Source organism: Dromiciops gliroides, chromosome 1 (assembly GCF_019393635.1).
Source record: "Dromiciops gliroides isolate mDroGli1 chromosome 1, mDroGli1.pri, whole genome shotgun sequence".
Taxonomy (NCBI): domain Eukaryota; kingdom Metazoa; phylum Chordata; class Mammalia; order Microbiotheria; family Microbiotheriidae; genus Dromiciops; species Dromiciops gliroides.
Window position 1 is genome coordinate 748,475,847 of NC_057861.1, and position 15,749 is coordinate 748,491,595.

The 15,749-nt window shown below is 41.4% G+C and overlaps 1 protein-coding gene across 1 annotated transcript in view; it reads right to left on the minus strand.

Moving 5' to 3' along the window:
- Positions 1-15,749, minus strand: part of LOC122735223 (sodium channel protein type 10 subunit alpha-like) — a 46,489-nt gene that overhangs the window by 12,814 nt on the left and 17,926 nt on the right. The window contains exons 7-11 of the mRNA XM_043976594.1: positions 13,384-13,509; positions 11,685-11,811; positions 5,640-5,794; positions 4,249-4,422; positions 2,200-2,322 (exon numbers count right to left, since the gene is read on the minus strand). Coding sequence (XP_043832529.1) covers positions 2,200-2,322; positions 4,249-4,422; positions 5,640-5,794; positions 11,685-11,811; positions 13,384-13,509 — 705 coding nt within the window. The remainder of the gene's footprint in view (positions 1-2,199; positions 2,323-4,248; positions 4,423-5,639; positions 5,795-11,684; positions 11,812-13,383; positions 13,510-15,749) is intronic.

Sequence of the window (15,749 nt, forward strand, 5' to 3'; positions counted from 1 at the left end):
ACATAGATTCATCCATCACCGACAACTGCAGCTGCCATTTTTTTCTATAGTGTTTTTAGGTTTGAAAAGTGCTTTACTTACATTCTCTCATTCAAGCCTCACCAGTGCCCTGGAGGTGGCTACCATACATATTATATTACAGATGTAGAAAATGAGGCACAGAAAAGTTGTCCATAGTGACACAGGTGGAAGTATCAGATTTGAACCCAGGTCCATTTTGACTCCAAGTCCAGGGTTCTATCTACATTTCTGTGATTCCTTTCCAGCTTACATCCTCACACAGATGCACACCTTTCTGACCACATGTGTATAGTGGAACCTCACTCTGATGCATAGAATGATAATTTTTGTTATTCTTGCTAAATATAGCTTTTTATTTCTGACCACTGTTGCAAGAATTCTGGAGGCAGGGAAGACACAAAGATGTACATTAAGGTATATGATGGCAAGAAACCAGCCACTCTGGAAGTTTGGCAGCTAGGACCTGCCCAAGTAATTGTCATAGATGACATTTATATAGTACTTTGAGATTTGTAAAATGTTTTATGCATTATCTCATTTACATAGGACTACTTGAATCGAGACTGAAAATATAATCAAATTCATTAAAATAATTTTTAAATTTAAACAATTTGATAAAAGTTAAAACTTTGACTTCAGAAATAATTGAGTCAACTAAAATTCTCTCTTCCCCCATTATTAAGATGAAGAAGGAGTATAGTATAGTAGAAAGAACCATTACCCTGGGTATTAGAAGGTGTGAGTTTGAATCTTGGCCTTACTCCCAAATACCTGTGTAACCTTTGCATGAACAAAGATGATGCTGGAGGAAAATGTGGAGAAATGTTTGGGGCAACAGCAAATAGTCCTTTGTCGATGCATTGTCAGTTATGTAAGCAAGGGCACGTAGAAAGTGCTTACTCAGTTTGTTGGATTGGATTGGATTGGGATAGGAAGTAAGACTAAATAGGGAAGGTGGGGCAATATAATATAGGACCTTCAGTGCCTGGATGAGGAAACTGGAATTTATCCTGTAAGCAACAGGGAGCTATCAAAGATTTTGGATCAGAAGAGTAACATGATTGGAGCTATCCATTAGTGGGATTCCTCTGCTAGCACCTGTGTATAGTGGATTGGACTAGATTGGAATAGAGAAGACTATTGAGATGGAGCAGTTCTCATTTGTCTGGTGGGACGGTTCGTGGATATGGACTTTAAGGTAAACACATTGGGGATTTATCAAGGGATAAATCATTGGCATGAAAATGACTATGATGGGGGTCCATCTTGGAACCCCTTCAAAGGGGGTCTTTCTATAGTAACCAGGAGGACTTTGCACAGCCTTATCCCAAGTGTATGTATTTACAGGAAAAAGAGGCACTATCAGTGAAATAATAACTAGCATTTATATAATGTTTGCAGAATGCTTCCCATACATTATTGCATTTGATTCTCATAACAACCTTGGGAAGTGAGTGCTATGAATCTTATCTCCATTTTCCAAATCAGCAAATTGAATCTTGGACAGGTCAAGCAATTTGCCCAGTATCACACAGTAGTGAGTCTCTGAGTCTGGATCTGAACTCAGGTATTCCTGATCCCAGGTCTAACTTATCTTTTACAGGTAGATTGTTGGAGACACTTAAATGCCATACCCAGACCCAGAGCTAAAAGTTCCATGAAACATGCAAATGTCCAAACCTGGATAAAAAAGACACTCAAGGAATCAGAGGACTGTGGTGTGAACTTTCATTCACATGTTCATTTTCATTTTCAAAAGGACCTTTCCCACTCAGTGGTGACATCTGGTCAGAGACTAAGAAGTCCTTCTAAACATTTCCCAGTTGGATATCACTCTTTCTCTGCAGTGGAGATTAGGAGTAACCACTTTATCCAGATTAAGACAAGCAACATTTTCTCTTTCAGGCTTGTCCTGTGTCAATAAAGACACATGGAATGAGTGCTGGATTTAGAGTCAAATTCTAATTCTGTTTGCTCTGTGTAACCTTGAGTCAGTCACTTCATTTCTCTAGGGATCACTTTCCTCATCTGGAAAGTGAAGGGAATTGGACTTGATGGATCCTAAGGTCTATTCCATTTCTTAATCTACGAACCCAGGAGGAAGGAAAGGGACTTCAAGTGATTTGGAATGGATATGGTTTTTTTTTTTTTTTACAAATTTTAACATTTTAGCCTTACCCTCATGCCTTCAAAACGTGACAGTGCTCTCAGGGGCCTCAGTGCTCGGAGGGTGCGGAGGGATTTAATGGGACCAATTTCAGAGAAGCCAAGTGTATTTGCTACTAGACTTATCAATGAAACCTGAATGAAGGTAGAAAAGTTACAGAAAGTCAGACTGTGATCAAAACCAGTTCTTTGAATTTGTTTTCTTCACAAAGAGGAAAAACAACCCCACAAACTTGGGAGTGAGTGTGAATACAGTAGATGTTAAGCAGGAGTTTGTTGGTAAACTATTCTTGGGGGAAAATGTATCTATGACATGCTTTTAATTCTTTGTTAACTTTCCATCACTTTCTTACATCTAGACAATAAAAAAAATAAATAAATAGAGCCTTAACTTGTAGCATCCGCTGATTCCTGAGGTATAAACCCTCACACTGGGATAATCTGGCTCCAGCATACCCATTGACCAAGCTAAGGATCCAAAAGGTTCTCAACATGCTAGAAAGTTGGGCTCAATCTAATCAAATGAAAGCTAATTGGGACAAATGCAAAGTTTTACACTTGGGTTCAAAAAATGAACTTCATAAATAAAGGATGAATGAAGGGCAGATAATAAACACTTTATGCGAGAAAGGTCTAGATATTTTGATGGACTAAAACTCAAACTTGAGTGGGTTCTTCTCCAGTCAGACACAAATCGGGCTGTACCCCATGAGTGGAATTCTCTCCCTCCTCATCTCCATTTCCTGACTTCTTTCAAGTTCAAGCTCTAATCCCACCTTCTCTATGAAGCCTATAGGAGAATCAGATGAACAAACTGGGAGTGTTTAACCTGGAGAAGAGAAAACTTAGAGGGGACCTGATAGCTGTCTCCAATTTGCCTTGTGGGAGGAGGATCCCAGAAAACCCAGAGCAGAAGTGCTGGACAGATGGAAGATGCAGAGAAGTAGATTCAGTCTTGAGTAATGATGAACTTCCTGACCATTAGATCTCTCCAGACAGGCTACCTCTGGAGGGAGGGTATTTTCCCTCATGGGGGTCTTCAGGCAAGTTCTGCGCAACCACCTGCCAGTGCTATTTCAAGTTTGGGTCAGATGAAAAGGTCACTGAGGTCTCTAGAAACACGGAAAAGCAGTGATTTTGTGATTCTTGTGGCTTGAAACATTGGCTTGGATACTTGGGAAGCATTTTTAAAATTTTCCTTTGATTCTGGATTTGAAATCAGAAAACCTGTGTGTAAATCCTATGTCTCACACACTACTTGGATGGCCCCTTGGCAAATCCCTCCCCCTCACTGAACCTCAGTTTCCATATCTGTAAAATGAAATGGAGAAGGAAATGGCAAATTTCTCCTCTGTCTTTGCTAAGAAAAACCCAAATGGGATCACGAAGAGTCAGACACAACTGAAATGACTACACGACAACAATAACAATGGACCAGGAGGGCTAAGGCCCCTTCCAGCTGTAAATCCTAGAATTTCATGATTCCAGATGGATGTGTGGTAGGTTGAAAAACAATCTATGAATCCTGTCTGCTTCAGCCGTTTGGGTTCTTCTCCAAAGTTAGCTCATTTACACAGTCAACAAGGGTTCCAGTCCGTGGCTCTGAAGTTTCTCAGCTCCCATGGCAGAGTTCTCTCTGCAATCCTGGTGCCAATTCCCCACCCACCTTTTCCAAATGGAAAACATACCGCTCAATAGCAGTACAGAACACCTCTTGTGATATCTGTGCTCCACGCTGACATTTCAAGGCCTATGGAAAGGCAACAGAAAGCACACAGGGCTCTCAGTTTCTCTTTGAACAAGGAAATCAGGGCCTGTGAGTGACAGACACTGCCTCAGCATGAAGCCCTTTCATCTCAGATGTTCCAGAGAGCTGCCATTGTTCCCTGTCTCATCCAACAGCCATCTCCAGAGTCTCTCCTTTGTCCCTAGAGATGCTGTGGGAGCCAGTCAACAGATGTATCAGAAAAGGGCCCCCTTGACTTGTGACTCTATCTCACCTGGCTTTCTGTGCCCCCCCCCAACCCATGGGAGGGGAAGGTCTGGGAGGGCAACACTCACATCCACAATGAGGAAGTCCAGCCAGCACCAGGCATTGGTGAAGTAGGCCTTGAACCCGTAGGCTACCCACTTCAGCAGCATCTCAAGGACAAAGATGTAGGTGAACACCAAGTCAGAAAACTCCAGGATAGCTTTCAGCAGGGCCCTGTGCTCCAGGTAAATATCTTCAAAAGCCTGGAATGAAGAGAATGTGATGATATCATGCCCACCCACATCATCACTAGGGGAATGAATATTAAGAGATCCTAGCGCTCATCCTTTCTCATGGTCTTCTAGAATGTCACTGATCAATTTATTCCTTTCTCTCTCCTCTCTATGCGGATATATGCCTATGCATATATTGTACATGCTTGTGCACACACATGCATACATGCAAATGTATGAGGAACATTGGGCATTGGTGAATGGCTCAGATCCCCAGATAGCCACAGCTGGTCGGACCTCTTTAAAGAAGCACACCAGGGGGACGGGTGCTGTGTTCCAGAGGACTGGCAGGATTCAGCATCAGAAGACATAAAGGAGGACCAGTAGAAGGAGGAGTGCAGAAAGTGCAGGAGTTTGAGAGAACCCAGGTTTAAATCTGGTCCCCAGAACTTGCTATCAGCTGTGTGATCCAGAGCAAGTCTTTTAAGCTCTGTGGCCTCAAAGACCATAAATTCTGTAAATTCTGGAGGAGCTGCCAATCTGACTCCCCCCTCATCACATCCTACTGATGCAATCACAGGTCCGGATGGAAGCAACCCCCCAAAATATCCACTATTTTCCACTCAATTTGTTTCATGAATTTACACTCCTGCTTTCTTTTCTTCTTTTTTTTTGGGGGGGGGGTGAGGTGGGGCAATGAAGGTTAGGTGACTTGCCTAGGGTCACACAGCTAGTAAGTGTCAAGTGTCTGAGGCCGGATTTGAACTCAGGTGCTTCTGAATCCAGGGCACTACCTAGCTGCCCCTACACTCCTGCTTTCAATAGACGTCTAGGTGGTATAGTGGGTAGAGCACTGGGCCTGGAGTCAGTAAGACCTGAATTCAAATCCTGCCTCAGATACTTACTGGTTATATGACCCTGGGCAAGTTAACTTCTGTTTGCCTCACCTTTCCTCAACTACAAAATGGTGAGAATAATAACACCCACATGACAAGATTGTCGTAAAGATTGAATGAGATGATTTATAAAGGGCTTAACACAATACATGGCACACAGTAGGCACTTAATAAATGCTTCTTCCCTTCCCTTTCCTTCCCATCTTCTGGGTTAGAATGTAAGTTCCAGGTGAGCAGTACCTGGCAGTGTCCTCACTCTATAAATGTTTAATCAATCAGACTTCAGGAAACAGTGCTCTCCCCCACCACATCATCCCACCACCCTTGCTCTCCATCTCGACCTCCAATTACCAGCGCTCCACTGCTCAGCAGAATCATAAAAATGATGAAACTTTCAAACCAGGTGTGTTCCACAATATGGTAGCACGTCTTTCTCAGGCTCCAGAAGAGAGATCCGGGATACCTTCCTGTGTCCATTGTGCAGCAGGGACAGCGCCGAACGCAGGCTGGAAGGAGAGAGGGCATTGGTAGCCAGACAACATCCACATCTCCAACTCCCTACTCCATCGCCCACCACCAGAAGTCAGGTACCCTGACTGCTATGCATTCAGCAAGGACTTCCAGAGAAGATGGATTCTAGTCCCTTCTCACTTCTGCCTCCTATAAGCCATAGGGTCATATGGAGTTGGAAGACACCTTGGGGGTCATCTATTCTCACCCCCTTATCTTGCAGATGAGGAAACTGAGACCAAGCAAAAGGAGATGACTTGCTCAAGGTCACATAGATGGTAATTAGCCAGATCCTCTGACTCCCCATTCAGGGGTCCTTCCACTACCCCAAGCCCCATCTTCTTTTCAGGCACAGCTCTGGTGCCCCCTCCACCCAAGACCTGACCTGATCATCCTGGTTGCTAGTGTTCTCTATGCTGTAAAATTCCTCTATGTATACTTTTGTATTTACTTACCCATGTACATCTTGAGCCCACTCAGTTGAAAGTAAGTTGTCTGAGGGCAGGAACTGTTTTAAATTTTTGTTTTTGCAATCTCAACCCTTAGCCCAGTGCTCTGTCATAGTAGATTGCTGAATCATCATTTGCTGAGTTGAGTACTAAATCCCCCCTTCATTTGCTTGGAAAGGTCACTTGTTTTGTTTTTGTTTTTCCAATTATAAGGCTCTTTTTAGATTGAACTTGGTAGATTTTATGATCTCACAGATCGTAGGCTCATCAGCCTCAAAGCCTCTCATGGTAGATCTTTACTTTAGGATCCCATGGACAAAAATTCTATAGGACAATTCAGTTTAGGTGGGGTGGGAAATCTTACCAGGATGAAATTCTGAAAATTCAGACAATCAGCACTGAGAAGGAGGAAAAACTGCAGTTTTCTGAAGATAATAATAAGAAATCTGAGAAACTCAACAAGCAACCTAGATTTTTAAAAGACATGAATGGGAGTGAGCATAGTAATAGAGCATGTCATGGGACCATAAAAATAGTGGCAGGAGCACTAATATAAAGAATTATCTGAAGCTAGTGGAGACAGCAAGGGACAACAAAATAAAAGGGTTATTAGAAGTTATCTTAGGGAAAAGAAGAGGATCAAAGAAGGTGCAAGATGACTGTATCAGTGAATAAGATAGTAACTGTCAATAGAAATCAGAGGTGTTCAATCTAAATTTTACTTCTATCCTCTCTGTCACAGAGAATGTTCCTGTAGACTGGAAAGGATAAGACAAAAATGACCCAAAGGGAGGATACCCAAAACAAGTATGGTGCTAGTTAAAAAAAAAAAAAAGGACACTCAGCTATCCTGAATGAATTTAGAAAAGCAGCATCCTCAGGTGTTATGATTGGCAAACCACTATCTGCAATATCTGAAAGATCATGGAGAATGGGAGAGGCCTCCTGGAGCCTAGAGAAGGACAACTGTGGCAATTTTCAGAAAAGGAAAGAGAATTAACTCTGAAGATAAAGGCAACAGAATCTGACATTGATTCCTGGGAGAATTGTAGAACCACTAAAAAAAAAGACTCTCTAGATAAGGAAGCAGTAATTGCAAGGGTCATTGTGGCTTCATAAAGAATAAGTCAAGATGATAACTGTTCAATAATAAAAAAAAAATTAGAGAGCAGGTCATGCCTGACTAACCTAAGTTATTTCCAGAACCTACCTTCTTAAACTGTGAGTTGGGATCCCATTTGGGGTCATGTAACTGAATGTGGGGGCTGCAGAAAATTTGACAACAGTATACCTATTTAAGATACCTATATCCCCAGGGTCATGTAAAAATTTCTTGGAGGAAAAGGGGTCATGAGTGGAGAAGTTTAAGAGGTCCTGGGCTAGAAAATAGTATAATTAGATGGTTTCACAACTAGTTAGATGATTAGAACCAGTAGACTTGTTCAGTGTCATCATGTCAGGAGTTCTTCAGTGGAATACTTCAGGGGTCTATGCTGGATCTGGTGCCATAACATTTTTAGCAATGACTTGAATAGAAATACAGATGTTGTACTTATCAAATTTGCAAATGGCACAAAGTTGAAAATAATAACTGATACATTGGATAATGTAGTCTGGATAAAAAAAGATCTTTGCAGGAAAGAGCATTGGACTGAATTAATTAAATAAGATGCAATTTAAAAGGGATAAATTAAGGTCTTAGACGGGTACAAGAAATTGACTTCATATGCACAAGAAGGGGAAGGCATAGTTAGATAGTAGTTTGTCTGAAAAAGTTCTAGGGGTCTTAGTGGATTGCAAAGTCAATATGAGTCAAGGGTGTGACATGGCAACCAGAACACTACTTTGATTTTGGTTTCCATTTAGACAGGCATTTTCATGACAATTCTACCTAAATTAATTTACTTATTCTGTGCCATACCTATCAGACTACCTAAAAATTATTTTATAGAGATAGAAAAAATAATAACAAAATTCATCTGGAAAAACAAAAGGTCAAGAATATCAAGGGAACTAATGAAAAAAATGCATAGGAAGGTGGGCTAGATTTGGTATATCTGAAGATACACTATAAAATGGCAATCATCAAAACTATTTGGAACTGGCTAACAAATAGAGTGGTGGATCAAGGGAATAGGTCAGGCACAGGAGACACAGTAGTAAATGACTATAGTAATCTACTGTTTGATAAAGCCAAAGACTCCAGCTTCTGAGATAGGAACTCAGTATTTGACAAAACCTGCTGGGAAAACTGGAAGATAGTATGGCAGAAACTAGGCATAGACCAGCATCTTATACTGCATACTAAAATAAGGTAAAAATAGGTACATGATTTAGACATAAAGGGTAATGCCATAGGTAAATTAGGAGAGGAAGGAATAGTTTACCTCTCAGACCTATGGAGAGGAGAACAATTTATAACCAAACAAGAGATAGAGAAATTTAAAAGGTTTTATACAAACAGAAGCAATGCAGCCAAAATTAGAAGGGAAGCAGAAAGCTGGGAAGCAATTTTTACAGCCAGTGTTTCTGATAAAGGTCTCATTTCTAAAATATATAGGGAATGAAATCAAATTTATAAGAATGTCAATCATTCTCTAATTGAGAAATGGTCAAAGGATATGAACAGGCAGTTTTAAGATGAAGAAATCAAAGCTATCTATTGTCGTATGAAAAAAAATGCTCTAAATAACTATTAGAGAAATGCAAATTAAAACAACTCTGAGGTACCACCCCACACATATCAGATTGGCTAATATGACAAAAAAGGAAAATAATAAATGTTGGAGAAGCTGTGGAAAAATTGGAATACTAATGCATTGTTGGTGGAACTGTGAACTGATCCAACCATTCTGGAGAGCAATTTGGAACTATGCCCAAAGGGCGATAGAACTGTGCATACCCTTTGACCCAGTAATACCACTACTAGGTCTGTATCCCAAAGAGATCATAAAAAAGGGAAAAGTACTCACGTGTACGAAAACATTTATAGCAGCTTTCTTTGTGATGGCAAAGAATTGGAAATTCAGGGAATGCCCATCAAATGGAGAATGGCTGAACAAGTTGTGGTATATGAATGTAATAGAATACTATTATGCTGTAAGAAATGATGAGCAGGAAGATTTCAGAAAAACCTGGAAAGACTTAAGTGGACTGATGCTGAGTGAAGTGAGCAGAACTAGGAGAACATTGTACATAGTAACAGCAACATTGTGTGATGATCAACTGTGATAGACTTAGCTCTTCTCAACAGTACAATGATCCAAGACAATTCCAAAGAACTCATGATGAAAAATGCTCTCCACATCCAGAAAAAAGAACTGTGGATTCTGAATGTAGATTGAACCATACTGTTTCTACTTTTGTTTTTGTTTTGTTTTTTGTTTTTTGAAGTTTTTCCCTTTTGTTCTAATTCTTCTTTCACAACATGACTAATGCAGAAATATGTTTAATGTGATTGTGCATATATAACCTATATCAGATTGCTTTCTATCTTGAGGAGGGGTGAGGAAAGGAAGGGAGGGAGAAAAATTTGGAACTAAAAATCTCATGAAAACAAATGTTGAAAACTATATTTACATGTAACTGGAAAATAATATACTTTTATGATTTAAAAAAAGAGAGGCATTTTCAGTTATCTTTTCAGTCATGTGACCCTTTGTGACCCCATTTGGAGTTTTCTTGGCAAACATAGTGGAGTGGTTCACCATTTCCTTCTCCAGCTCATTTTACAGATGAGGAAACTGAGGCCAACTGGGCAGTCACTTCCCCAGGGTAACACAGCTAGTAAGTGTTTGAGATGGGATTTGAACTCATGAAGGGGAGTCTTCCTGGTCCCAGGCCCAGCACTCTATCCACTGTGCCATATAGCTGCCCCAAGCTATGCCTTAAGATATAGCTTCCAGAAATAAGGAGAAGATAGTTCTGTGGTACTCTGCCCTTGTTCAACCACACTGGGAATAAAGGGTTCAGTTCTAGGCACCATATTTTGAGGACAATGACAAGCTTGAGAGCACTAGTCAACTAGATTTGATTATTGGATTTTGAGAATCAGTAGAAGGAAGTAGGAACGTTTAACCTGGAGAAGAGATGCTCGGGTATGGGTAGGAGGGGGGAGGGGGCGTCAAAAGAGCTGTCCTGAAGTATCTGAAGGGTAGCCATGAGGAAAAGAGAATAGTTTTGTTCTGCTAGGCCCCAGAGAGTAGAATCAAGAGTAATGGAGGAAATAGGCAGCTAGGTGGCACAGTGGATAAAGCACTGGCCCTGGATTCAGGAGGACCTGAGTTCAAATCCGACCTCAAACACTCGACACTTACTAGCTGTGTGACCCTGGGCAAGTCACTTAACCCTCATTGCCCTACAAAAAAAAGAGAGTAATGGGGGAAAACTGGAAGGAGGCCATTCAGGCAAGATGTCAGGGAAAACAAAGCAACTTCCTAAGGATTAGAGCCAACCAAAAGTGGAAGGGACTGGTCAAATGGCTCCCCCTCCTTCAAGCAGAGTGGGTGACCCTATGGGGCGGATGCTATAGAGGATTCTTTTTGAAGGTATAGTTTGCATTTAATGGCCTCTGAGGCCTTTCCCACTCTAACACTCTGTGATTCATAGAGCAGATTCCTCTGTCTCTGTGTCTGCCCTCTATCCTCTTTCACCCCTCCCCCCAACCCACTCTCCATCTCTCTTTTCCCTTGTGAGAAGTTGAAAAGTCTTAAGTCATGTCCTGGCATATTCTTCTAGGTTTAGGACAGGTACAGATTTATAACTCAGTGCCTATCTCTTCAGATAAGTAATTATATGCCTTATATTTCTAATGTTATTATTATTAAGTGATCTGCTTTTATTAAATGGGAGCCTTTATTGAGATAATTCATTGTTGATGAGCTCACGATTACCCTGATGATCCATATGCTTGGCATTTCAATTGTTACTGAATCAATATGTTCATTAAAGAGCCGTGAATTCCCTCGTAGGTTATATTCTGATAGTACCTGTTAAATGCCTCTTCCATGTCATTATTTTGTGGGTTAAGTTTGCTAAGATGAAGGCCAAAGAAAACCAGGAGTCGGGACACCCCAACTGATTTGGGGGGGTGGCAGACTCAAGAACTGGAGAAAGTTGGGGGTTTTCTTCTATCTTTGTACCTCAGTCATGCTAACACTCTGTTCATGTGTCTAGATTAGATTGGAAGCTTTCTATGTCTGTGTCTGGGTCATTTTCTAGGTATGATGTCCAACTTAGCACCAAGTAAGAATCAGGAGAATAGTGGCTTTTTGATGATGAGAAGAAGGAAGTTGGCCAGTGTTTGAAGGTATGTTTCTGATGGGCTTTAGTTAACTTTCCCATCACAAACTTGGAGCAAACTCAAGTGAAGGAGAAATAAGAGGGAAAAGGTGACCTTTAGGGCTAGCTAGGTACTGACATGAAGCCAGTTACTGACCCTCTGTGAAGCAATCCTCAGGTTCCTCTAAGATCTCGCTGAGATCTGTAATTTTCTTTAGTATTATCTCGGGATCAGGGATGTCCACAGTGCTGCCTTCCGAGCAACTTGTGACATCATCTTCTTTCTGCAGGACAGAAGCACAGACAGGTGAATCCCATGCTTGACTTGTGGTCACAGAGCACAGGATGATAAAGGCACCTCGGGCATCTGCTAACACAACTCCTTCAGGAAGAAACTGAGGCCCAAGGAGGGGATGTCACCAGCCCAAGTTCACACAGGGAGCAAGTGGCAGAGCCCAGACTGCATCAGCCTTGGTATTCACATTTCTTCAGTACCCTCCTGCCCCTGCCCCTCTGATTGGAGAGCAGGAGAACTGAGCCAAAACCTCCTCCCAGAGCCCCCATTTGAAGGGGACTCAGAAGAAGGCCAAACAACTCTTCATTTCCCACCAGTTTCATTGCCTGAATGGACTCCACCATTACCATGCCCTTCTCCCGGGTCCCTTCCCCTTCTCCCTTTTCAGATTCCTTTTGTGTCTTGTCTTCCCCTCATTAGATTGCAAGCTCCTTGAAGGCAGGGACTGTGCAGCCAGCACAGCACAGTGACCAGCATATAGAAGGAGCTTTAGCAATACTTGAGATTGATTTCCTCAGCTCAGGTGCTACCTTCTACATGAAACCTTTCTGTATTCCCCTCAGCAACTAGGACCTTCCACTCTGGGGTTACCTTGTATTGACTATATGGATTGTTAATATACTTTTGGTTTATATGTAGATTATATACATATATGAAAAATATATAGAGATATAAGATATATAGGTATATCTTTCTACCTGTTTATATGTCTATTGTATGTATCTTTACTATTCCCATTATTATAAATATAATTTTATGTCCTTAATATATCTATTATTATATGGATATTTCATAAACATTATTACATATGGATAGCTTTGCACCATTCACATGCCTTTTAATATGCCTGTTTATTTACTGATCACCCCCTATGTAAGCCTCTTGAGGACAGGACCCACTTCACTTTTGTCATTGTCTCCCTAGCACTTAGCCCACATACCATGGACCCCAGCTTCTTAAACTGTGGGTAATGACTCCATCTGGGCTCAGGTAACTGAATGTGGGGGTTGTGAAAAATTCGGCAGGAACAAAAGGTTATGTAGACCTATTTTCTATACCTATATATCGGGGGTCACATAAAACTTCTCAGGTGAAAAGGAGTCCCAAGTGGAAAAAGTGTAAGAAGCCCTGCCGAAGACAGGTCGATTAATTGATTCTTAGGTTACCAAAAAAGGCATGGGTGAAGTGAGACAAGAGGAAAATGTCCAAACCTGACCAATGACATCTGTTTCTCCTTGCTTGCTTCTATAAAAGCCTATCTTCCTCAGTGCATTCCCCTCCCACATTATTCTTCCTCTCTCTCTCTCTCTCTCTCTCTCTCTCTCTCTCCAAGCCTAGCTCCTGAACCTAAGCCAGCACCAAAGATCTAATGAGGCTTGAATCTCTCTTCCGTCTCTAAGGCAGGCTGAAATCTCCCAGCCATGGGCAACCCTGACTTCAGGGAAGGTCTCATTTTGCCTGGTGCCCCTACTCAATGAAGGAAAACAGAGTTAAATAGCACTGATGCCAGGCAACCAAATTAGTCAGCCTTCAGCCCCAGTGCCAAGGCATCCAATATTACCTCTCTGGGGCTGACACCTGACTGGGTATCCTTCCATGGCGTGTCCATGTACAAGGCTAAGTCTTCAGAAGAAGTCTCAGACATGAGGTGGTGGTGTAGCCTTCCTTCTTCTTGCAGGGGGACTTCCTAATGGGAGGAGAGCCCAATGGTCATTCACCTTCAGCATCAGCCCTGATGGGTCAGCAATCCTCCCCTTGATGGGTTTCAAATTCTCAGACATAGTTCTTATATGATAATAATTTAAACAAATGTAAATATGGAGGTCATTGCATGGGAGGCCATCCCTCAACAAACCATACTTTCAAAGCTTCTCAGATTACTACTCACACTTTCCTCTTTGACTTGCTTCACAAGGAAAAGTTCATCTCTCTATGAGTGCCCAAGATTTTATTCCCACCTACATCAAAAATGGGTTGTGGGGGCAGCTAGGTGAAACAGTGGATAGAGCACCAGCCCTGGATTCAGGAGTACCTGAGTTCAAATCCGACCTCAGACACTTAACACTTACTAGCTGTGTGACCCTGGGCAAGTCACTTAACCCCAATTGCCTCACCAAAAAAAAAAATGGGTTGTGAAGCCAGCAGGTAGGTAGAGGAGGACAGAAGAATTCCCCCTCTTTCCACCAGCAGGACCTTATTCTAGTGCTGATTCCTTTTTCCTCAGGTACCTTTAATTTTTCCTCCATTGATTCCTTCCCATCTGGTTTCAACATGCTCGGATCCAGAGAAACCTCTGAAAATATGTTCTTGATCTTTGTATATCAACTTACTACCATCACATTCCACTTGACTCCTTCACTGACCAACTCTTTGGGAGGTTGTAGGTTGCCACTCACAAGAGGGCTTCCAATAAAGGCTGGCCATTAATGCTGAATATATGTAGCTCTCTTTGTCAAGGGTATAATCTATGATCCAGTGATTCTTGAAAAAGATGTCTCCACTTCTTTACTAGCCACTCTTTTCTCAGGGCCTTGAAATCTGACCTACCTGCCCCCATTCTACATTCTTCTGAAACTGTTCTCTTTAAGTTATCTAAGACTTCCTCATCACCAAATCCAATGGCTTTTTAGTTATATTGGAAGCAAAAAGAGGATCAAAGAAGGGCTAGGACCTTTGCTTGGGGTGGATGAGACTATGACAAGTGACAAAGAGAGAAGGTAGAAATGTCTTCATTTGTTTCTGTTTCTCTTCAAAGGAGAATGATCTTTATATTGTAAATGGCAGAACAAAAAAGACTATGAGTTGATAATTATTATAAAGTAAGAGTACACTTGGCTGCTCTCAAGTCTCCTGCTTCAGATGAACATTGTTCTTCTGTATAGGAAGACCTGACAGGTATGATGGCTGAACCATTACAATGATCTTTGAGAGATCATGGAAAACAGGAGAGGCAGTACAAGACTGGAGAAGGGCAAATGTACTGATTTTCAAAAAAGGGAAGAGAACAGAGTCTACAAACTATAGGACAGGAAAGACTTCAATTCCTGGGGAAATCCTAGAAAGAGTACTTAAAGAGATGCTTGGCCAATGCACAGGAAGGGAAGCGGTTATCCCAAAGAACCACTCTGGCTTCATCAAGAAGGAGTCATGCCCAATTAACCTATTGTTCTTAGTTTGGTGGATTACTAAGCAAGTAGGTGAAAGGAAAGCTGTGGATATAGTTTACCCAGATTTTCACAAGGTTTTTAACAAATAATAATGATGGTAATGATAAAGAACAATGATGGTGATGATAACTAGCATTTATATAATGCTTTCAGGTTAGGAAGACACTTTACAAATATTATCTCATTTGTTCCTCACAAAACCCCTGAGAGCCAGGGATTATTATTATCTCCCTTTTATAGATGAGGAAACTGAGTCAGACAGAGGCTAAGTGAGTAGCAGATATCTGAGGCATGATTTGAACTTGAGTCCTCTCGACTCCAGGTCCATTATTCTCTTCTCTGTACTTACTAACTGCCTTTCTAGAACTATTCTTGGGAAGATTGTGGAGAGATATGAATTCAGCAATGAAACAGTAAGATGGATTCACAAGTTGTTGGATGTGATTCAGTGGTCCATTATTGATGTGACAGGAGGTCTCCAGTGTAGTACCCCAGGGAATTGTACTTGGCCATGTGCTAACAGTTTTTATCAACAATTTAGATAAAGGCATTGAGGACATCCTAATCAGATCTGCTGATGACACAAACCCCAGGAGGAGAGTTAAAGCAGTGGATGAGAAAAGTCAGGATCCAAAAGAATCTGGACAAGCGGGAGCACTGGGCTCAATCTCATTAGATGAGATTGGATGGAGACAAATATAAAGGCTTCCCCTTGGGTACCAAAGATCAATTCCATAAATATAGAATGGGGGAGGCATGA